Source organism: Rutilus rutilus (assembly GCF_951802725.1).
Source record: "Rutilus rutilus genome assembly, chromosome: 18".
In the NCBI taxonomy this organism is placed as follows: domain Eukaryota; kingdom Metazoa; phylum Chordata; class Actinopteri; order Cypriniformes; family Leuciscidae; genus Rutilus; species Rutilus rutilus.
The window spans coordinates 17,959,730-17,982,560 of record NC_140231.1 but is presented as its reverse complement, the minus strand read 5'-3'; the positions used below and the strand labels follow the sequence as shown (position 1 = coordinate 17,982,560).

The 22,831-nt window shown below is 38.0% G+C and overlaps 4 protein-coding genes across 4 annotated transcripts; 2 read left to right on the top strand and 2 right to left on the bottom strand.

Annotated features, from left to right (window-relative positions):
- Window positions 1–5,506: 5,506 nt before the first annotated feature.
- On the bottom strand, window positions 5,507–7,520 carry cldn3c (claudin 3c). Its single transcript, XM_084388183.1, has 2 exons — window positions 7,363–7,520; window positions 5,507–7,271 (listed from the first exon to the last, which is right to left on the bottom strand). Exon 2 carries the CDS (start codon window positions 7,240–7,242, stop codon window positions 6,598–6,600), a length of 645 nt encoding a protein of 214 aa, XP_084244309.1. The 5' UTR covers window positions 7,243–7,271; window positions 7,363–7,520; the 3' UTR covers window positions 5,507–6,597.
- Window positions 7,521–11,091: 3,571 nt separating this feature from the next.
- On the bottom strand, window positions 11,092–12,958 carry LOC311277749 (claudin-3-like). The gene has a single exon (XM_084388162.1). The coding sequence runs from the start codon at window positions 12,629–12,631 to the stop codon at window positions 11,975–11,977; it is 657 nt and encodes a 218-aa protein (XP_084244288.1). The 5' UTR covers window positions 12,632–12,958; the 3' UTR covers window positions 11,092–11,974.
- A 4,659-nt stretch (window positions 12,959–17,617) lies between these two features.
- LOC311277750 (claudin-4-like) lies at window positions 17,618–18,878 on the top strand. Its single transcript, XM_084388163.1, has one exon. The coding sequence runs from the start codon at window positions 17,781–17,783 to the stop codon at window positions 18,426–18,428; it is 648 nt and encodes a 215-aa protein (XP_084244289.1). The 5' UTR covers window positions 17,618–17,780; the 3' UTR covers window positions 18,429–18,878.
- Window positions 18,879–21,692: 2,814 nt separating this feature from the next.
- LOC311277637 (claudin-4-like) lies at window positions 21,693–22,322 on the top strand (the record flags this gene model as incomplete). Its single annotated transcript, XM_084388007.1, has 1 exon — window positions 21,693–22,322. One exon carries the CDS (start codon window positions 21,693–21,695, stop codon window positions 22,320–22,322), a length of 630 nt encoding a protein of 209 aa, XP_084244133.1.
- Between the last annotated feature and the right edge of the window lie 509 nt (window positions 22,323–22,831).

The following is a 22,831-nucleotide window of genomic DNA, read 5'->3' as shown; positions in this document are numbered from 1 at the left end:
TATGTGGTGTAAGAGAAAATGGCCTTCACTTTCGGAGTAGGCAACAAACGCTCGCGAAACTCACCGTGTGACATTAAAGTAGACTTCCGCCACGCAGTCTCAATAAACATAAGCAAATCGCACCCGCTTTGGTTTCGGTCACGTGACATCTCACAGGTTTCATTTTCAGCGCTGCAGGTGAACTAGAACAGCCAACAATATTGTGCTTTCCAATATAATTCCATATTTTCCCTTTAGATATCCCTAAGAAAAAAAAAGCTTAAATGCTAAAGTCCAAGATGACTTTACTAAACAATTAATTGAAATAGCCTATTTAAAAACATTGATCCCGTCATAAGTCAGTTGGGATAGGCTACTGGTGTTTACATAACTAGGGCCTAAGCATATTGTCATATCACTATCTGAAAACATTTACAAGTAATAGGCCAAGCCCAATACTGTAATACTGGTTGTTTATGTAACAATTATATTATTATAACAACAACACCTACTATCTGAGTATGACCATTGCATTATGTAATTGCATTATTGGGCACAATAATGCACGTAATGTAAGTTCAAATTTTTTTTTGGTTGGAACTCAATAAAGAACAGTAACTGCACATAAAGAGAGAAAACTCCTGGTGCTTGTCAAAAGTTTTTGAAAGAAGTCTCTTCTGCTCACCTAGGCTGCATTTATTCACCAAAAATACAGTAGAAACAGTAATATTGCAAAATCGTATTACAAATGAAAATAACTGTTTTCTTTTTTAATATATTTTTAAAACTTTAAAAGCAGTTGAAAGCAGATTTTTGAAATAAATTATGTTCATCAAGGCTGCATTTATTTAAATACAGTACTATTGTGAAATATTAAATTAACTAAACTATTTTAATATATTTTAAAGTATTTCTTGTAATGACAAAGCTGAATTTTCAGCATCATTACTCCAGTCATCAGTGTCACATGACCCTTCAGAAATCATTCTAAAAGCCTATGCTCATTTACTGCTCAAGAAACATTTATTAGTATTAGTATTAGTATTAGTATTAATATTATCAATGTTGAAAACAGTTTTTGTGAAAACAATTAAGGACCATTCAAACATTTGTGGTAAAATTAAAAAAAGAGAGAGAAATTAATCATTTTATTAATCAAGAATGCATTAAATTGATCAAAAGTGACAGTGAAGACATTTACAATGTTACAATTTTTATTTAATAAATGCTTTAATGTAATAAATGCACATAAATGCTGTTCATTGAACTATTTAGTCATCATAGAATCTTGAAAAAGTTTCACCATTTACACAAAGATGTTAAGCAGCACAACTGTTTTCAACACTGATAATAATAATAATAATAAATATGACCTAAGCACCAAGTCAGCAGAATGATTTCTGAAGGATCATGTGACACTGAAGACTGGAGTAATGATGCTGATCACAAAAATAAATTACATTTTAAAATATATCAAAATAGAAAACAGTTATTTTAATTTAATATTTCACAGTACTGTATTTAAAAAGATGTTTCCTCCCCCTTTCAACTGCTTTTAAAGCAAATTTATTATTATGTGTAAATATAAGACATACACTGAACAAATTTCACAGACATTTGATGAACAGAAATGGAATAACAACCCTTCCTGTAGAGCGGGGGGCAATATCAAAAGTAGCAGTCATCTTGTGTGACCAAAGTACAGCTGCTTAAAGTAAAGTGCATCTCTTCCTCATTTGGCACTGCAAGGACAATCCGCTGTCCTTTCTGTCTCCCTGCCCTGTAGTCTTAGGCATCTTACATTACAGACATTGCAGTTTATTGCTCTGGCCACATCTGCAGTCCTGATGCCTCCTGCAGCAAATCATGCATGAATGACAAAGTCCTTTTTAGGGGATACATATTTTCTGTATAGCTGGGACTATTGTTCAGTAGTGGCAGGCTACTGTTAATAGTCTTTTGTTTTTGGTTGATGTTAATAAATTGGATTGATGATCTTTTCCATAAAGTATTAATGATAGTGATGGCAGTGCATCAGAAAATGAGGTCGTAGTAGTAAGAAAGGAAGAAGTTGAAGATCAAGGAGGATAGAAACAGTGAGTGAAGGCATTATCCTATGCAAGTTTGGAAGACGTGATCCATACTACAACCAAAGGTCAGATGCCATTGCCTATTGGCCACATTACACTGACAAAGCAGGGATGCTCCAAAAATGGTGACTAAACAGGTCAAAATCAAGTTACATGTGGAAAGTCTTGTTGAATTTCACTTGTGCTAACACTGATTGATTTGGAATTCCAAGAAAGAATGTTTTTAATGTTTTTTTGAAACACTACGACATGGTTTCACTACTTTCCAGGCAGCAAAGTTGCATCTGAATTTGTGTCAAGTTTTTGACATTTTCACATGTGAGTTCCAAAGGAAACATAGTAGCATATAATGAAATGGAATGTTAAAGCTTTTTAATGTTTTTTTAACTAAGACACTGCTGTTCAGATTTAAATGTGTGTGTTTCAGACAAATTTCAGACAATCTGCCAAAAATAATTTACCCTAATAGGACAAAGTCAGTTATAAATGACAAAAAAGGGGAGGGGAAGGTGAAGACAATGTCAGAACTGAAATCTGCCCTCTGCCTTACTTTTTTATTTGGAAGTATCCTTTTATGTCAAGAGTTGCATATCATTCCTATAAGAGTCTGTTGACTGGAAAGAATGAAAGAATATTGCTACATAGCCATTTCTCTGTGACCTTCTCCCAAGAGGGGAGGAAATCTTCAGTTCAAATTCCTGAGATAATCAACACTGAAGGCTGAGATAACGGACAGTGCGCCCCAACCCGTCTTTGAGGCGTCTGTAATGAGTACCTTCCTTCTCGAAACTGAGTCCAGTTCCACGTCCCTCCGATACAGATGGGGCGATTTCCGGGGGGCCAGGGCCCTGGTACAGCTATGGCTCACCATGAGAATAATATGGCCCTCGCGCCATCCTCGAGGTGGGAAGCGGGCATTCAACCAGTGTTGCAGAGGCCACATGCGTAACAGGCCCAAGGGAACTACTGAGGAGGCTGCTGTCATAGCTTCTGAAAAATGTTTTTAAAGGGAGGTTGCTCCCGTTCTGAATGCCATCGCTAACTGCTGAATTTTCAGGGAGCGTCCCGGTGAGGTCCAGGCCCGCATTTCAGAAGAGACGAGCACTGCCCCCAGGAACACAATGCGTTGGCTGGGGGACAGCAGGCTTTTGCTCAAGTTGATTCTAAGCTCCAGACCTTCTAGATGGCTGAGGAGCAGAGATCTGTGCGCACACAGTTCCTAAACTAAGAGCAGCCAATCGTTGAGGTAATTCAGGACGCAAACTCCAGTTAGTCTCAGTAGGGAGAGAGCAGCATCCACACATTTTGTGCATGGGGCTAGAGACAGTCTGAATGGTAGGACTGTATATTGGTAAGCCAACCCCTCGAACACAAATCTCAAGGGCGGTCTGTAATGGGGAGCTTTCTGGATATGAATGTATGCGGATCCGCTGATAAAAACCAATCCCCTGGGCAGATCTGCGAGAAGATTTGTTTCAAAGTTATCCTTCTGAACGACCATCTCAACAGAGTGCGGTTCAGAAATCTCAAGTCGAGGATGGGCCTGAGGCCGTCATCCTTCTCTGGGACGTGGAAGTAGCTACTGTTTGTTTTTTATTTGATTCGCTTTAAAAGCAGAAGGATGTCTAGGCGCACATACCACTGGTGGGGCTGACCCAGTACCGATAACAAATCTGGACGCCCGGACTGGATAGGGGGTTGGGAGGTGAACACATGGTCTTTTAAGGGTGGTCCGGCCTTGCCGGGACTTGGCCCCATTCTCATTGTGCCCAATGCATTAATCAAAATGGGAAGTGCTTATAGCTGGGCGGAAGTGTTGCTTCACCTCGGGTCAACTTTGGGTTGGGGCTGAGCAGGTGTGGGAGCTGGCATGGTGTGCTGCTGAGTCGACGATGACTTAGGGTGACTAGAAGCAGCAGAACACAACTATTTAAGTAGTAAGTGGCGCATAACTGGCAACACCCTCCAGGCCACCGTGAACGTTCAGCAAGTCATGCAGAACCGAATCAGCCAGAGGAAGAGACAGGAGAGTCAAAGAGTCTTGTCAGTGTCCTTGATCTCCAAGTTTAACCTAGGTACACAGACGTAAACCAATCAGGCTTCAGTATTCAGAGAAAATGGAGTTTCCCATACTCACTGACGCAATGCGAAGGGAATCATATTGAAAAGGAAACTATGCCTTCGTTAGTTTTCAAACACTAGAAGTAGATATACTAGTTAGATAGGTAATATAATATGATTAATCCTTTTTCAATACAATGCTGAAAGATTTTTTAAAATAGGTCATTTTAAAAATTAAAAACAAATCATATATCTGTGTGACGGTGGCTGTGTAGTATAAATCCAAGACGTGTGACGCAGAATGAACAATGAAGGATAACTTTAATAAACACAGAAGAGAATACTGAAACACGAACACAAAACAGTGAAAACTAAGGGCTTATATACACAGAGATGATTGTTATCGAAACTAGGAACTAACCAGAAACCATAGTAACAAACAAAAGAGAACATGAATAAAACTAAATAGAACATGACGTTGAAACTTAACTGTGGATACTTATTTAAAGCAGTGAATAATTAAAACAAGAAGTACTTAAACAAAGGTTATTTTTAATGAGGCCACTCTGCGCCACCAGAAGGTATAGAAAAGTTCAAGGTGAACTTGACAACTGTGACAAAACTGTTTCTTGGGTTGTTAGTAATTGTATCTCTTAGTTTAGCTAATACAATAGCAGAGCATAAAGCATATAAATCTTTGTTCTGGTTAATCTCTTTGTTTGTCTTGTTTTGTTTGTCCTGAAATTGAAATCTCTCTAAATAATTTGTTCAGTAAAAAACACTTTTACCTAACCTTTAAACTCTTCCTTATTCTCTACACCAAAAAAACTGAAATTATAGGGTACTTACTGTTGTTAACAATAGATTTGCTCAACGTGCTGCACGTAAATACCAAAAATGATAATAAATGCATAATTACATAAATGTTCTGTATATTCACACTAAATGAAAATTTAATTCAGGATTGAATTGCAAGGAAACTTCACAGCAAACATCCCAGGTGAGTAATTTTCCTACATGGAGTTCCCCTCCCCCTCTCTAACAGGTGGAGAAGAAGGCGTATCCCGAAGCATTGTCTCTATGGGAACAGCATTATAGAGTGTTGGCTTGTGTTAATATGCCTTAGGGTTATGTGTTTGCAACTTACCATGGTTTCATGGCCTGTTGCCTAACTTTGCAATATAATTCATAACCAAGAGTCTCTGTTTCAATCTATGGTTATAGTTTTTCTTTTCTTAAAGTATCCCAACTTGTGCTTAATGCAGTGTGTGGAACTTAATTTTTAATCCAAAGATCCAAATCTAAAAGCTCAAACTTCCTTGATGTTCTTGCTGCTCAATATGTGTCAGCTATGGATCTAATCAACACTTAGGGCATTAATTCTGTTTTTATTGCAGTTATGTTGAAATTACAATGGAATTAAATACAGACATATATACTGTACATATAGTAAACTAAACATTTTGTGCCTTATAAATGTACTTTTCAATCCCCATCCTACTTCCCCTTGCCGTTTATTCAGACCAGTTTTGGTCGGATCTGTCTGCCGCCACCAATGGTAAATAGTACAGCTTGCATAAGGTTTGTATGCTGAGTGGTCTCTCTCTCAGAACGTGTTTTCACATTACTGCCCCAATTGTAGAACAAAGGGCCAAACAGGTATAACCACTCCAACAGTCTTTTGTATGCTGTAACTGACCATTTGTTTTATTTACCAGCTGTTGTACTATTTCATATTTCCACAATCAATGTTGATAGTATAAAAGCAATACAACAGACAAATATTAGTCACAGTAATAAAATGGTTATGAAAATCTAGAAAATGCATTTAATCTCTGTAGAAAATATAATAAAACAACTGTACAAAGTAAAACAATTGTATAAAACATGGGGAACTAGTCAGAAAAGAAATGTCCTCAAGAAAAGGCACAACTGAAGAGAGAAAAAAAAATATATATATATATAATATATTCCGTTTCTGTGTCCAGTGGAATTTTCTTAAGCAAATACATGTAAAGAGCTAAAGTCTTCCTCTTCCTGTCTACCTAGATTAGCGATAGACAAGCCATCAGACGAAAGAAGCGACCACTTTAATAAAAAATTTGCACTTATTGAAGTTTGCTTACACAGAGCAAAGAATCCATTTCGACACCAGTTATGCATTTAGGTATGACATGAAGCAAAAAAGGACAACAGTTGAACAAAAAACGGGCACATTTAAACAACATCAATTAAAATAATATCAAATAGGAAATGTATAAACACTCAAATCCTTAACAAGTAAACCTACAAAACCAGCCCTTAACACACACACACACACACACACACCAGTCAGACGAAAAGCAAATATTGACAGCATCGTAAGACCCTTCATTGCGGAGTCCTTTCTGAAGTATCTTCACCTTTTGTGTGAGATCTTCAAAATCTTTCAAATCTTCAAATCTTTTCCCTACAAGAAACCAATGTTTTAAACATAGTCCTTCCTGTCATATCCACCATTAGTAGAGCGTGGAGCGGAGTAGCCCATTCTCGGTGGCTTGTAGTTCTTCTCCCGTGGAGGACAGGTGCAGCACAGCAATGCTCCTCCAATCAGTAACAGAGCAGCAGCAGCAAACCCTATGTAGATCGATGCCCCGATCTCTCTTTGCTGAGCGGGGGACAGTAACGGGTTGTAGAAATCACGAATGATTTGGTTTGCGACCCAGGCCGCTGGAATGAGCTCCAGGATGCCGGAAAGAATGAACAGGATGCCGGAGACGATCATGACTTTAGCCTTGGATGCTTCATCCTCGATACAATTGGTGCATTTTGCGCCCATGATGGAGATCATCACGGCCAGAATGGCCAAGATGATGGCGATGATCGACATGGCTCTGGACGCCTGCATGTCCTGCGACAGTGCTAGCATGGAGTCGTAGATCTTGCACTGCATCTGTCCGGTGCTCTGTACAACACAGTTCATCCACAAACCTTCCCAGATGTTCTGTGCCGTGACGATGTTTGCGCCAACGAAGGCAGAGACACGCCACATAGGGAGAGCGCAAGCGACAATGCCCATGATCCAGCCGATAATGCCCAGGGCAATGCCCCCGATCTCCATTCCCATCGACATGATGCCTGTTAGGTGTACTTTTTTTTTACCTAGGAAAAGGAGATATTGGTTAGTCATGAATTTCATACACAAATAAAAGCAGTACTTTAGAAGTTTTAAAAAGGGTGGAAGATCATTTACCTAGTGCTGAGATGTCAATATAGATGTAAGCGTCCCAATCCTTCCTGTCTTTGTTTTTGCCTGCGAAGGTGCTTTGAATCCAAGCAGCCTTTATATTCCCAAAGAGACAGGTGCTACTGGAGGAGGATCTTAACTTGATGACATAGGTGGATGTAATACCGGTTTGTACACGTCACCTTCCTGCTATTGGCACTGCGGGGAGATGAACAATGCGTTGGTTTTTTCTTTCGTTGGAAATCTAATTCCTAACATTGTGTGAAGTAGAGAAACAGGCTCAGTCAGGAAAAAGAACCTGGAAGCACAGGTTAGTAATCAATGGGGTGGAAAAGACGGATAATGTTTCACACTGAATCCATTAGTGATGTCGCATTGGATCTCAAACTTTCTTAGGATTCACGATAGCATTGATTAATGGATTTTATTGACTGACTTTATATCAATGGTCATTGGGATTTTAACAGAGAATAATCCATTGTAACTTGTTATTGTTGATTCTTTTTCCTCTTCTTAGTCTTCAGCATCATAAAACAGGGGGGTGATGTAACTAATTAGTGTCTGAATGATAAGATGTCTTTAAAGCTATTAGCATTCTGTGGAAACAACTCCTCTCAAATGATCTTTCATTTCAACTGAGGAGTGCTGTAATTAGCGGCATTTGCATTAAAAAGCCTGCACGTTTGTCAGAAACATTGAAAATAAGTCTTCCACTAAAATGATTTTTAGTGGATGTAAAATTTCAGAAAACAACGGATGTAGAAATCTGGTGAAATGCGTAAACAAACTTATAAACTATAAAAAGTTTAGGCCTCCCTTTCCCCCTTAGCCAAATAATGTCAACTAAGCGGTAATAGCAATAACACTGCTAAGTCTATGTATTTAATTATTTATTTATTGCAAATTATATGCTAAGGCTTTTCTATGTTTTGTAAAATAAAAAAGTTATTTTAGTTAACATAACATTTTTGGTTATCTCATTCAAATGGTTTTTCGGACAAGAAATAATTTAGGGCGGGACTTGATTTTGTCCATCAGGAATTAATTGGATGGTTGGACCATTGTGAGTGACAAGTGTTTGTGGTAATGCATTACAAGTAACATGAGCTACGTAATCAGATTACTTTTTTTCAAATAACTAGTAAGTAACGCAACGATAAAATATATGATTTACTTTTTCAAACAAGTAACGCAAGTTACTTGTTTTATATTGACACCTTATCTGTTCCCATGTTGAGAGAAATTGGGAGTAAGTGCAGAGGCGTTGTGCATAGTATAAACATTGTAGTTTTAGACTAATTGTGAGCAATTTGCTCACTTGCACAAAAACAGATTTAGTATTACTCAAAATAAAAATAGTGAAATTCAAACTCAAATATTAGGCAAACCTGCAATAATTAAATGTTAAATTACACAAATGTACTTTATGTATTTAATCTCACTTTATTAACCAATGTCTTTGCGGCTGACCTTCGATGATCCAATTAAGCAAAAATGACTTTATAAAAACATCACGTATGAGTTACATTTTTTCTTCTGCATCCAATTCTTCTGCAATCAGAATGTCAGCACATGCAGCTGAAACGTTTGTTTGAGCTGCACCATCTACTGCACAGGCGTGAATTTGCATTTCATTTCAGCTTTAGGCTTATTCATTTCACTTTTGATGTGAAAGGGCGTTTACATTAAAAGTATTTTTATTTTTTATTTTTATAAATTGTATTAAAAAAACAAAGCAAGCCCAGCCCAGATAAAAAATAAAAGTAAAAGTAAAAGTAATAACACCTAGTTACTTCCCATTAAAAGTATAAGTAACACAATTACTTACTGTTTATGGCAGGGGTGGGCAAACTTTTTGGCTCAAGGGCCACACTGGGTTTTAAAATTTGACAGAGGGCCGGCCCAGTAGCAGATTATGAAACACGATCTCATGAAAGTGCGTATCTATACCACGAATTTTATTTCTCGTGCCATTTATACGCCACAATGTTTTTGTTGTTGTTGTTTTTTTTGCGTGCATATGCTACGCACTGTAAACCCCTTGGTTAGGATTAGGGGTGCGGAGTGCGTGCCTATTACACGCCATAAAGTGCGTATCATATGCACGCGAAAACTGCGTTTCATATAAGCACTACAAATACAATTCGTGGTATTCGCACTTTCATGAGATCGGGCTGAGCAAACACATTTACGTTGTGGCAACGTCTGCGCGAAATTCAACAACTGAGAGACATTCTGACAATACATTTTTTATGCTAGATATCCCCCATTTAGCATGTTATGTTTTTGAGGTCAATTTTTAATTAGTCGATGTTAGATAATTATGGCCTATACTTTTTAAATATTGTTTAATGGGCCTAACAATAAATTAGAAACAAAACACCTGCAAGTGTACACTTAGAAGAGTAAAAATGACAGAAGGTTACGTTAATTCAACTTTATTAAAACTGCATATGGCAATCAATTTGCACTTCCAAAATTCATATATTTGTGGAAAAAAACGAAATAAATGACTATACAAATAAAATAAAACATAAAAAGCAAAGGCAGATCAGAACATTTAATGAACAAAGCAGACAGGGGAGTGTAACGTTAGTCGAAAGCCGGGCGATAAAGGTCGGTAACGGAATCAGTCAGGATACATCCACAAATCCAGAGGAGCAAAGAAACTAAATAGCAGACAAATCAAAGGAAAAACTAAACAGGTGTGCAAGCGGTTACCAAACATTTTTTTCTCTGTGAGTTTCCAAAAAAGGAAAAAACATTAACGTGCAACAAGCATAGACTGTAAAAAAATAAACAAGTCATGCGCTTAAGTCGCTGTCTGTTTGGTTTCCATGGTGACGCGTCATTGTTTGTTACGTGACACACCGCAGCCACAACAGCGCTGAATGAATGATCTGCTTTTATGTCATTTTTCCTTTTTTACATTTGTTAGCTATGGCATGAAATATCTGATATATTCCGATTAATATATGCAACGCAATATATATATATATAACGCAAAGTATTGCAAGAAAAAGGCAAAATGAATGCGATCTTAAGACAATTTTTTTAAATACTCGACGGGCCGGATTAAACAGCCTAACGGGCCGTAGTTTGCCCACCCCTGGTTTAGGGAGTAACACAATATTGTAACGCATTACTTTTTTAAAGTAACTTTCCCCAACACTGGTGAGTGACATGATACATCCCTTGTGCCAGTATAATAAATACTGCTATTTTTACATAAAAAATAATAAGATTTGGTGACTTTAAAATTCTTATTTGTGTATTTATGAGGTCAATAATATTGAGTGGACAAATATAGCTATATGGGGCAACGCTTGACTGTAAAACTTCTCCACATAAATACACTGTAGCTGTTAAAATCGCTCAAAACCAACAATGGTTGAAACAAATGTAGTCTTTTCACCTCGGTTTACGCATATTCCATTGCTGCACATCATTATTTTTTTAGACAAGTGAACGTTTCTGTGACGTACAAGTACAAAGTGTAAGAAAATGTAACGAGTTAAGCACTCTCTGTACTTTATGAGTTACTGAAACATTATAGCACCCCACTGTTTTACACGGTTACCATTCAAACCATCTTTCAACATTTCAATTAAAACGTTGCTTAAGCTAGGAGTTAAAGTGGCCTTTACTCGCAGTTTAAAAAGATAGGGCCCTTACCCAGGGTTAAGCGCTCAGTGTGGAAATCTCTTAAGAACTATTATCAGACTCAACAAATGATAAGACATACAGGTTTAATTTATTTGTGTTTTTTAATTATAATCAGGAATTCAATTATATATAATTCAGTTATACTTATTCAAATATATATTCTAATTATTCAGTGATTAAACACAACCGCAAACACGCAAATGTAAACAATATATTTAATCTGACAAAACTTTGGGAGGTGCCTGCACATAGTCTCATTGTTTCTCTGTTGTGTTGGCCAGTGGAACTTGAACTTAGGGCTTGAATCCAGTCTCGTGTTTGTGTCTCTCAAATCCACTTGTATTTTGTAACACGTACACAGACTGGAGAAAAATAAGATGTGGCTGTTGTTCATTGCTAAAGAGTTTCAATGAGTAAGAATGAGAACGCCACTGAAATAAACATTAAACACAACTAAACATTTACAGAAGCGATTACAATTTAAGCAAAGAATAAACATATTGGTACAACACAAGATTTTCCATTTAGATTCGAGTCATTAGTATATAGTCCATTTTTATTCTTTTAAGTGAAAGTATAAAAAATATGAATTCACAAACAACTTTGTTAAAAGTGTAAAAACTGTCAAAGAAAATATAAAGCAAAAATAGTAAATAAAAACACACAAGACTACAAAAATAAAACCACTGACTTTTTCACTTTATGAAACAACTGACAATTTGACTTAAAACATAACAGATGATTTATGCAACTTGCTAAACTAGGCTAACAAATAAAATAAAATATGCTAACAAAATGTGGAGTGACAGTGGACAATGAACAAAACAAAAGCATGTAGAAATGTTCACATGGAGAAAAAGTAAACAAGATTTTGAGTTACCTCCAACCCATATGGTCACAATTTTCTTTCTATGAAAGACTGACAGCAGAACTCAAAAGTCCTCAGAGGTCCTCAGACATAATCTCTCTTGTTGTAGGTGCTTGGAGCCACTGAGTGGTGGGCTGAGTAGGCTATACGACTCTGTGGCGGGTACCTTGTCTCATCTTTAGGTGGGCAACTGCAGCACAGAATGGAGCCTCCGATCAGCAACAGAGCCGCCGCGGCCCAGCCAAGGTACAGCGAAGCCCCTATTTCCATCTTCTGAGCTTCTGGAACAAGTGGGCTGTAGAACTCGAAAATAACGGTGTGTGCTGACCAGGACACGGGAATAAGCTGCATGACCGCAGCGGTTATGAAGGCGGCACCAGAGCTGATCATCACACGAGCTTTGGCCCCTTCATCCTCAATGCAGTTGGTGCACTTGGCCCCCACTATAGCGACGAAGAGCGCTAGGATACCCACGATGATGGCCACCACCACCAGAGCACGAGCCGCCTGTAGGTCCGCAGGAAGAGCCAACATAGAGTCGTAGACTTTACACTGCATCTGTCCGGTGCTCTGAACCACACAGCTCATCCAGATTCCCTCCCAGTACACCTGTGCTGTGACGATATTGGTGCCGATGAATGCCGAGACCCTCCACATGGGCAGAGCACAGCACACAACGCTGAGAAGCCAGCCAAGAACCGAGAGCGTGACGCCTATTAACTCCAAACCAAAAGCCGCCATGTCTCCGCACTTTCTGCTTTCAAATTCGCTTGGATCTCTCTTGCGCTCTCTCTGTTCACTGAGGCTTTCACTTCGTCTGTAGAAGTCCTTGAGACAATTACATCAGGAATCTCCAAAATCACCAAAGGACCACTCAAGCATGGAGGGTGGGTGTTGACACACTGAATCTCCTCTTCAAGGACGGCTGGAATGTTCTGTCCTGGTAGAAATTTCCCTTGTTCTGAGAAAAAGGGCTGAGTTACCTGGGTTCTGACATCAGATGATAAGGTGCGATCTTAGTATTGGTTAGCGTCCTCATAAAAAGGGGAGCTGCTCTCTGTGTAGCACTTAGACAATGTAGCCTCAGGAAAAAGTTTGTTTAAACCAAAGGTTGGTACTGTTTACCAATGTTAATAGATAACCCAATGTAGATGTGTAAAAATGGCTCTTTAATGGACAATCATTGACAACACCAATGTAAACACCTTAGTTTAGGCCATTATGCATGCATACTGAAGTCTTAAAGAAGTAGTCCCCCCCCATATATACTAAATGTATATATATATATATATATATATATATATATATATATATATCAGTATCTGTTCAATCTAATCAAATAAATATTTCTGTTATTGTTTATTAACTTCCTCAATGAAATACAGTAGAGATTTATGCTGTCTCACTTCTTAAGTAGTAAGCAGTAAACTTAAACATACTAACTACTGAATTCAAAGTCCTGGTACAAATCTAGTTCACCTTCGATTGCAGGCCATAAAGTCTAGCCATAAAACATGTGTATTTAGAGCATTTCAGATCTCCATTTCCTGGTTGAAAGTCAAGTATTACATTTAGTGACACAACCAAAAAACAAGTGTATAAGTGAAATGATAAGAAACTGATAGGCTACATCCATATGTGCGTAATTAAGAAGGTTAGATAATGCTGTCTTTAGGAGAAATTAAAGCGCAAAAATGCAAACCTGCTGAGAGACCAGGTAAAGTGATATTGTGGTAGCCCATTATATTATGTCAGTCTCTGTAGTAGCCTACAGTTCAAGCTTTGTTTACTTGGGAGAAAAAGACACGATTCTTCAGACATGTACACTCTTATGAAAGCAAGAGTATGTGGCAATGTTGAATATGAGAATTTACTCTTGTGAGTGAATCTTACTTGTGCTGCTTACAAAAGTAGCAGTAACAGAATTGTTAAACCAAAGCACTAAAACAATTATCATGGGAATGGAGATGAATTAAGTAAAAAAAAAAAATCCTAAATGTCATTATATTAATTATCATTGTGTGCCTTTTTTCACATCAAATTGATAATCAGAACTTTATTTACTCTACAGTACATATTATTCTTATGTTGTGTTAGTTTATACTTATCTTTTGGCCTCTGATACAGGATTTGTGTATTTACTAAAAAACATTAACTGGATTCCTGATAAGACAATAACATAAGAGAGAAGGGGTCGCCTGTTTAATTCGTCAGTAAAGCAGGGAAAACACTTGCATTGCAGTGAATGTGCGTGGGAGATTTTGAGTGTAAATACATCACTGAGATGTCTTAAACCAGACTCTGAGCCAGTAAACATTTGTGACCCTGGATCACAAAACCAGTCACATGTCGCACGGGGATATTTGTGGCAATAGCCAACAATACATTGTATGGGGCAAAATTATCGATTTTTATTTTATGCCAAAAAATCATTAGGATATTAAGTAAAGATCATGTTCCATGAATATATTTTGTAAATTTCCTACCGTAAATATAAACCATTTATTTTTGTGAGCACAATCGCACACATAAATGGACAACTTTAAAAAATGATTTTCTCAATGTTTAGATTTTTTTGTACCCTCAAATTTTCAAATAGTTGTATCTCGGCAGTTGCTCACAGGATATTATATAAACCATACATTAATGGAAAGCTTATTTATTCAGTTTTCAGATGATGTATAAATCTCAATTTCAAAAAATTTATCCATGTGACTGGTTTTGTGTTCCAGGATCACATTTGATTAATCCACCAAGTTGATAAATAGCCTATATTTGACAGAAGTAACTTGATCAACATTTTACTGGACATTAAACAAAATACGGTTCTCAAAGATGAAACTGGGCACACCCAGAGAGCCTGAAGCTAAAGAAAGATATTGAAAAGTCTTGTAGCACAAAATCCCAAACCCATATAACATTTTATGTGAAGTAAAAAATAAAAGAGAAGAAGTTATTGCCAAGTTTTTACAAGACAGCCCGAAACCGGTCTGTGTTTGATAGGCGAGTATGACATCATCAGCAGTATGTTGGCTTACTTCCCTCTCAGTGAATGCTGATTATATTTAAATGAGTTTCTGTGAGGCAGGGCAGTGGTCATGACTAATGAGTTTCAGTGGGAAGATGTTGTTCTCTTAAATGGACAGAGGGGGAGTGGCCAGTGCTTCCTGTGGTACTCCATTGGCTGCCACTTTTGAATTTTTTTGTCAAATCTGTTTCCTGAGTTAAATTAATGGTATTTATTTTTTTTGTTTACAGGCTGAATTGCCTCTCTACTACATCCAGGAACCAGCAAGCACAAAACATTTTTTACAACATTTCACAATGTTGCTTTTTAGTTGCAGTATAACATTTTAAAAACATTGTAGAAACTACAGCTGTTATTAAAATATAAACCAAAATAAAACGTTACAGAGACAAACAGAAAAACTTTCTGAACATGTGTTAGGCTACCTCAGACATCACGTTATTTATTTTATTATATTCTATTGTTTAAGTTTCCTGAACATATTAAAGAGACTTTGAACTGCCACACGAGAAAACTAGCCTCTCCGCTAAAACTAACTCGCGTGCAAAGGGGGTGTAAAAGCCACAACGAAGACACGTAGGCTACTTCCCGTCACGACCAATTATATCATTAACTTAGTTTTGAGAGTAGTTTTCCACTTCCAGTTCCTAATTGTTAAACAAGTAGGTAAAAACCCGACCCTCATTTGCGAGTTTCGATGTAGGCTACTGTATGTAATAGAAGATGACTAATGAATCAATAAACCGCGGAAAAGGTGTCCGTTGGACAGGCTGCGTCACTTCACTGTAGGCTAGGCCTAGGCTACTCGTCTGAAACTTATTTCCAATACAATATGTAGCCACTAGTGGGCATACATTTACCATACAAAACATCTGCCAAACACATGTAACACACTAGGCATTCATTACGAAAATGAACAATTAGACTGTAGGTTTACTTTCTGAACTGCAAACTTTCTGAGTAGCCTATCACAAGTGTTCTTAAATGTAATGTAGGCCTACATAATTTTCTGTTGCTTATATTTATGTTGCTCATATAATTAACACACATCAGTTGAAATGATTGAGCATTATGGTGAGTCTCAAAAGAGTTCAAGGCTTAGCTTTCTCAGAACCAACATGTGAAACAGCCCCTTGTCAACGAAGGGAGTGAGGGTAGCCTACTCTGTTTGACTCAAACATCATGTTTTTCTGAATGTGATAGGCTATTTGAAGCAGGGGAAGATTTAAACACTCAAGGAAAACAAACACACACACCCTTTCCCTGTGACATCACATTAACGTTAGGAAACTGTCAATCTGTTTTTGTTCCTTTCAAATATTTTATATTTGTTGTTCACAGTGTAACGCCATCTGTGATTCTTGTTATATTAGAGCCGCGCTTATATTCTATAAGTTATAGCCTATAGCCTATATAAATGTAATCTTTTGTTATTCCTCTGTTATTGTCAGTTAAACAGACTTGTTGCTGCAACGATCTGAGCTGTTCAGTCTTGCCCAGGCAAATTTTTAACATTCACCTGTTCTCCGGCAGAAACCAGTTTGACCAGTTCCAGGTAGCCTAGGTACAGGTGCATTTGGGCGGCTCCTCCCCTACAGCGTCAGCGAACTCTTGAGAAATGGTTGCCATGGAAATTGCTAACGTACTGTGTAAGAAACTTTGTAAATATAGCATATTTGTTACATGTGTCATATCCAGAAGCAAAACTTTTTTTATTGAGATATCTTTGACATGAATGGAGTGCGATGAGATAATGGTCAGTGCTCCACAAGCTACGGGAAACATTCCTAAAATCTCCACGTCTGCTCTATTGTGTCATATGAAACCAGCCGCCACTTTCTTGATACTTTGTTGACCATGAGGGAGAGCAAACTAACTTAAACAGAGAAATATTTTCAAGGTCCTTATTGTGTTTTCCTAGAACAAAACACAATAAGATTATTATTATTATTATTATTTTATTTTGTATTTTATTTTTTACAGTGTATAGGGGATACACTGTAAAAAATAAAATACAAAATAAAATAATAATAATAATAATAATAATTATATATATATATATATATATATATATATATATATATATATACACACCCACTCAGTATATATGTTTTAGAATAAAAATAATATAATAAAAACATAATAAACATAATTTCTTTATTCACTATATATATATTATTTTATATAATTCATTATTAGATAAGTAAAATAAATATTGTTTTATAATGAAAATAACATAATTAAACAAAAAATTATAATTTTAAAATAAAATGTAGGCTATACAATGATGTCATTTAATTTATCAATACGTTTTATATTAGTTTATATTAATTTACATTTATTTATATTAGTTTATTTATTGATGAGTTTCGACTGCCAGCACTCTTATTTCACATCATCCCACAACATTTTCCAGTGTGTGTGTGTGTGTTTTCTGGGGAAATTATAATTTGATCACTTCCTGTCAGGGGGCACTCCCTGTCTTTCTGTCCCTTAATTCTATCAAAAAGGCATTTTTTCTTACTTGTGCAGTACATATGTTCTTGATATATTTCATAGACCCCTCCATAGATTTGATTACATATGCTATATATTTTTAAATTTTGAAGTGTAAACAAGAGAGCAAACCATATAAGGTGCTGTGTCCGCAATAAAAAAAAATATTTAAGGGAGTGACTCATTCAAGATCAGTTGGATCCCATGAAGTAGCTTAACCACAAAACCAGCAGAGCAGGTCACTCGTTAGAAGTCCCGCCTCCAAAAACACAGGCTCTTTAAAGCATCAGCACGCACCCTCTGAGGCATACACCTGTAAGCAGTGCGAAGAGAACCTCCTCAAAACCCCAAAAATAGACAAAGGTTATGGTGTCTGCTGGGCTTCAGTTACTGGGCATCGCCCTGGCCATCATAGGATGGATCGGTGTCATTGTGGTCTGTGCTCTTCCCATGTGGAGAGTTACAGCTTTCATTGGCAATAGCATCGTAACGGCACAGACATCATGGGAGGGAATCTGGATGACCTGCGTCGTGCAAAGTACCGGACAGATGCAGTGTAAAGTCTACGACTCCATGCTGGCCCTCAGCTCAGACCTCCAGGCCGCCCGCGCTCTCACGGTCATCGCAGTCGTGATTGGGATCCTGGGCATCATGCTGGCGATGGCTGGCGGCAAATGCACCAATTGCGTTGAGGACGAGAGCTCCAAAACCAAGGTCGCTATCACTGCCGGTGTGATTTTCATCATTGCTGGGGTGCTGTGTCTGATCCCGGTGTGTTGGACTGCCAATTCCGTTATCCAAGACTTCTACAACCCCTTGTTGAACGCAGCACAAAAGAGAGAGCTGGGAGCAGCGCTTTACATCGGCTGGGGGGCCGCCGCCCTGTTGATCATCGGGGGAGCTTTGCTCTGCTGCAACTGCCCACCAAAAGAAGAAACAGGAAAATACACCGCCAAATATAATGCTACTCCTCGCTCTGAAGCCTCTGCACCCTCTGGCAAAAACTTTGTGTAAATGATCTACTCTGAAATGGACTCTACAGTGCCTATAATGTTTACAATCTTGGTTTGTCCAGGATGTAGCGGCTCAAAAAGAGTTTGCAGCAGGTATCAAGAGGACTTGAAAAGCAAAATATTTTCAATATATATATATATTCAACACAAAGGCAAAGAGAACAATGGGGAACCACATATAAAAAAAATAAATAAAAAAAAATGCAGTTAAAGGAAGTGAATCTGGAAATCTGTCTTAAGTATGATCAAAGTTTCCTCTTCAAATGTACTGTGGTCATGTGTCATGTGTTTTGTTGTTGTTGTTCAAAATGTATTTTCATTTTTTTCAAGTATTTTTCAACATTCATGATTTTGTAAATATTACTGTTTTGTACTGCAAAAAGCATTTTTTTTTTCTGATATAACGTCTGGCCAAATGAAAATAGTAAAATAAAATGTTTGTATCACACCAGTCTTTTGGACTGTCTGTCCTGTATTAATGCATTTGCATGGGTGTTGACATGGGTGTCATATTACAGACCTCCATTATGTGTCACCTGCCCTGTGGAACTTAGATTTCAAAAGAGTCCCAGTGTACAAAATATTCTCAAAGGGAGTTGACAAAAAAAACAAAAACAAAAAAAAACAGCAGGTGTGGTTTTTCAGGTCCACGAATTCGACAAGACTAAACACGGTCTAAGGTTTGGCTTTGTGTTTACTCAGAGCTGCTAGTAATATAAGCGATTTGCTTTTTGTTTTTCAACAAAACAAATTTAATTGTGAAAGTCTATAGCAACCTGGATTGTGTATTTAGAATTTGTGGGAGCAAACAGGATACAGTTTTGCAAGTTGAATTTAAATGTAAGAAAGAAGAATTACACTGAATTGAAATTCAAAGAAATTCATTTTAGTCAAGCTCAAAGGAAGAACACGTGGCATGCAGCATAAACAAGACACAAGACAAATAATTGAACAAACTGAGGGCTATAAATACACAGAGGCAAACGAGGGAAGGTAACTAAATGAACAACGGATGAACTTAATTAGTGATTAATGGCACCCAAGAGGACATTAAATAGGGCATTATTTGAAGGGACAGCCATTTTGTAGCAGAGCTGCCAACTCTCACGCATCCAGCGTGAAGCCTGTTTTATACTTCTGCGTCGAACTGCCGCCGTAGCTACGTCGTAGGCTGTGTGTAGCGCGCGTACCCTTCGGCGTACCCTGACGTGCACCTCTCCAAAAATGTAACAACGCGTCAATTCTACGCGGACACAAGCGCTGTGATTGGTCTGCCAGAACCCCTCCCTCGGGGTAACATGCTCCCCAGGTGCGCGTCAACGCGGACAATGACACAGAAGTATAAATTAAAACCAACACGTTGCCTACGGCGTATAGGCTCCGGCGTATGTCCGACGCAGAAGTATAATGAGGCCTTGAGACTCACGCGATTGACACTTTTCACACGTTCTCACGCACAGAAAAATCGTGAAGCAAAGAGAACACGGAGACCGACAGACTACACAGAGCAGGTTACTCATGATATATTAAAAAAAATCTCAGCTCTCAGATTCTGTCAATTTTATTACGAAATTCAAACAATACCGTTTTGGCGCTTGTAAATGTGACGTGACAGATCCCTAGCAGCACGTGAACCGATCATCTCTACTAGCTAATAGTAAATAAAAATGAACACTGTTGAAAGATATAGTAGCCTTCAACTTACGGAAATGTATATTCCTCATACATAATATTGACCAATCAGTGTTTTTCATCTGCGTAAAGGGGTCAATAAAACAGCTGGAGAACAATTGTATCACACAACATTTACCTCAGGAAAGCCATTTAATGCATAATATAGGCTATAGCTATAGCACGTTAGTTGACTAGGAAAAAAAGAGCTACATATTTATTATATTTTTACTTATATCATTAAATAAAGTTGTTATTATAATAAAAATAAAAAAACGCATTATATTTAATTCGAGTTATTTTTAACCTTAAATAATACCAGCTGATAGGGCTCTATGTTTACAGCATTAGGTGAGATTTCTTTTTTCTTGAGAAAAATTAACGCCTATCTTGTGTAGGCTACCTAATATTTATCCAAATGAGTCAATATTAAATCAAATCACAAGAATTTAATTTAATTGAAATCGTGAAATTTGTGTCAAGCAATAATTGTACCATGTAAACATTGTAACATTTTGTCACTAAACCTAATAAAATTCAGTTTAGTTACTAAAATGTAACTAAATTACACCTCCTCCCCCTCCCCCATAATTCCATAATTCTCTCTTCAAGCTAAACTCAAAAGTTGGCAGCTATGTTTATAGTGGTGTCCGAAAGTAGAGTGGACGTTTTTGAGTGTAGCCTACTCCTTCAATCCCACAATGCACCGCAATAACGAGTCTACAACCGACGCACGCTCAACGGCTAGAGAATACCCATGATGCACTGTGAGAGTCGCACGTCGAAATAATTCCCACGTCACGCTTGAAGCCCAATTTACACTTCTGCGTCGAACTTACGCCGTAGCTACGTCGTAGGCTGTGTGTAGCGCGTGTACCCTTCGGCGTACCCTGAGGTGCACCTCTCCAAAAATGTAACAACGCGTCAACTCTACGCGGACGCAAAAGCGCTGTGATTGGTCTGCTAGGACCGCTCCCTCGGGTTTCACATGCTCCCTCTGCGCGCGTGAACGCGGACAACGACGCAGAAGTACAGCGTAGAGGCTCCGGCGTAGGTCCGACGCAATCAGCCTTCACCAGAAGATGCCGTCTACCACTGAATCGTTCATCCATTCATTTTTTCAAACTGCTGGTCCAATGGCTTATCATAAATTAAATTCAATAAATTCCTTTTTACTTGATAATAAAGGTATAAAAGGTCAAGATAAATATTTTAATTTTCAACATACAATTTGTTTGTTTTTTCAAGTTACAATTTCTCTCTTTTTCATTTTGCCCAACCCTGATACAAACAACAAAAAAACAAAATAAGAATAAAATCTTATTTATCACACAAAACCCATAATAATGTGAAGCTATTTCACCAGTATGCATACACTTTTTTGTGCTTTTTTAAATTCATCTGGACTGTCAAGTGGTTTCTCAAGTTGTCTAGCTCTTCATACAAATCACACAATAGTCAAAGAATATCAAATGTCCGGTTTTCTTTTTATGCAAGAACTCCGCCCAAAGTTTGCGGGCTATAAAACCCTGACAAATAAAACTTCTCAGACGCTTTGCGCAACCATCCATGAAGTGACCTGTGTCCGGCTACAATGGCATCTCAAGGCATCCAGAATCTGGGCATCATGCTTTCAATGATAGGCTGGTTGGGGACCATCATCACCTGTTGCATGCCAATGTGGAGGGTCACAGCCTTTGTTGGAGCGAACATCGTCACGGCACAAATCATCTGGGAGGGTTTGTGGATGAGCTGTGTCGTGCAGAGCACCGGACAGATGCAGTGTAAGGTCTACGACTCCATGTTGGCTCTGTCACAAGATCTGCAGGCTTCCAGAGTCATGGTTATCATCTCCATCATGATGGGCGTCTTTGGATTCCTGATGGCTGTGGCTGGAGGAAAGTGTACCAACTGCTTGGAGGACGAAACGGCCAAAGCCAGAGCGTGCATCGTCTCAGGGGTGGTTTTAATTATCGCTGGCTTTCTCCTCCTGATACCCGTGTGCTGGTCTGCACACACTCTTATCAGGGACTTCTACAACCCTTTAGTAACAGCAGGCCAGCGGCGGGAGCTTGGAGCATGTCTCTACATAGGCTGGGGATCTGGAGGCCTCTTGTTGTTGGGTGGTGGGCTTCTTTGTTGGAACTGCCCGTCCAGCGACAGTAGGCCCTACACGACATACACCCATGCAAGATCTGTGACCCCAGCAATGGATTACGTGTGAGAAAACAAGCATTACTTGAAGATATATGGCAAATAGGCTACTGTGCAAAATGACTCATTGCACACAATGAATTACAATACCACAACTTTGTCACTTGTTAAATGCTTGAAAATTACTGAATGAAAGGTGATGAATATGAGTTTACAATGTTGATTTACAATAAAAATGTGATCAAAATAAAATTGTATTTGTGTGTGATTGACCATGAAATATAGATGTTGGCCCTGAAAATATTTTTTTTTACACACATGCGCACTTGTACACTCCTCTGAGTGAACACTCCTCTGTTCACAGCTGCTGATTTTTCCCCATGCACACAAGTTATTTTTGTTGTCAAGGAGAAACACTTTGCACTCCAACTACTGCAAAATATTAAACAAGCTCAATCATTAATAACAGAACCTTGCTAAACGTTTTATGAGAACTCTGACCAGGAATTAGAAATATGACAAATAAGTGTTGTTTTTGTGGGTCAACGACAAGTAAGGATGTCTGAGATGATAAAAAGG

Bases quoted from the DNA above. Each gene is read 5' to 3' on its own strand.
- cldn3c (XM_084388183.1), bottom strand. From the start codon at position 7,242: ATGTCGATGGGAATGGAGATCGGGGGCATTGCCCTGGGCATTATCGGC.
- LOC311277749 (XM_084388162.1), bottom strand. From the start codon at position 12,631: ATGGCGGCTTTTGGTTTGGAGTTAATAGGCGTCACGCTCTCGGTTCTT.
- LOC311277750 (XM_084388163.1), top strand. From the start codon at position 17,781: ATGGTGTCTGCTGGGCTTCAGTTACTGGGCATCGCCCTGGCCATCATA.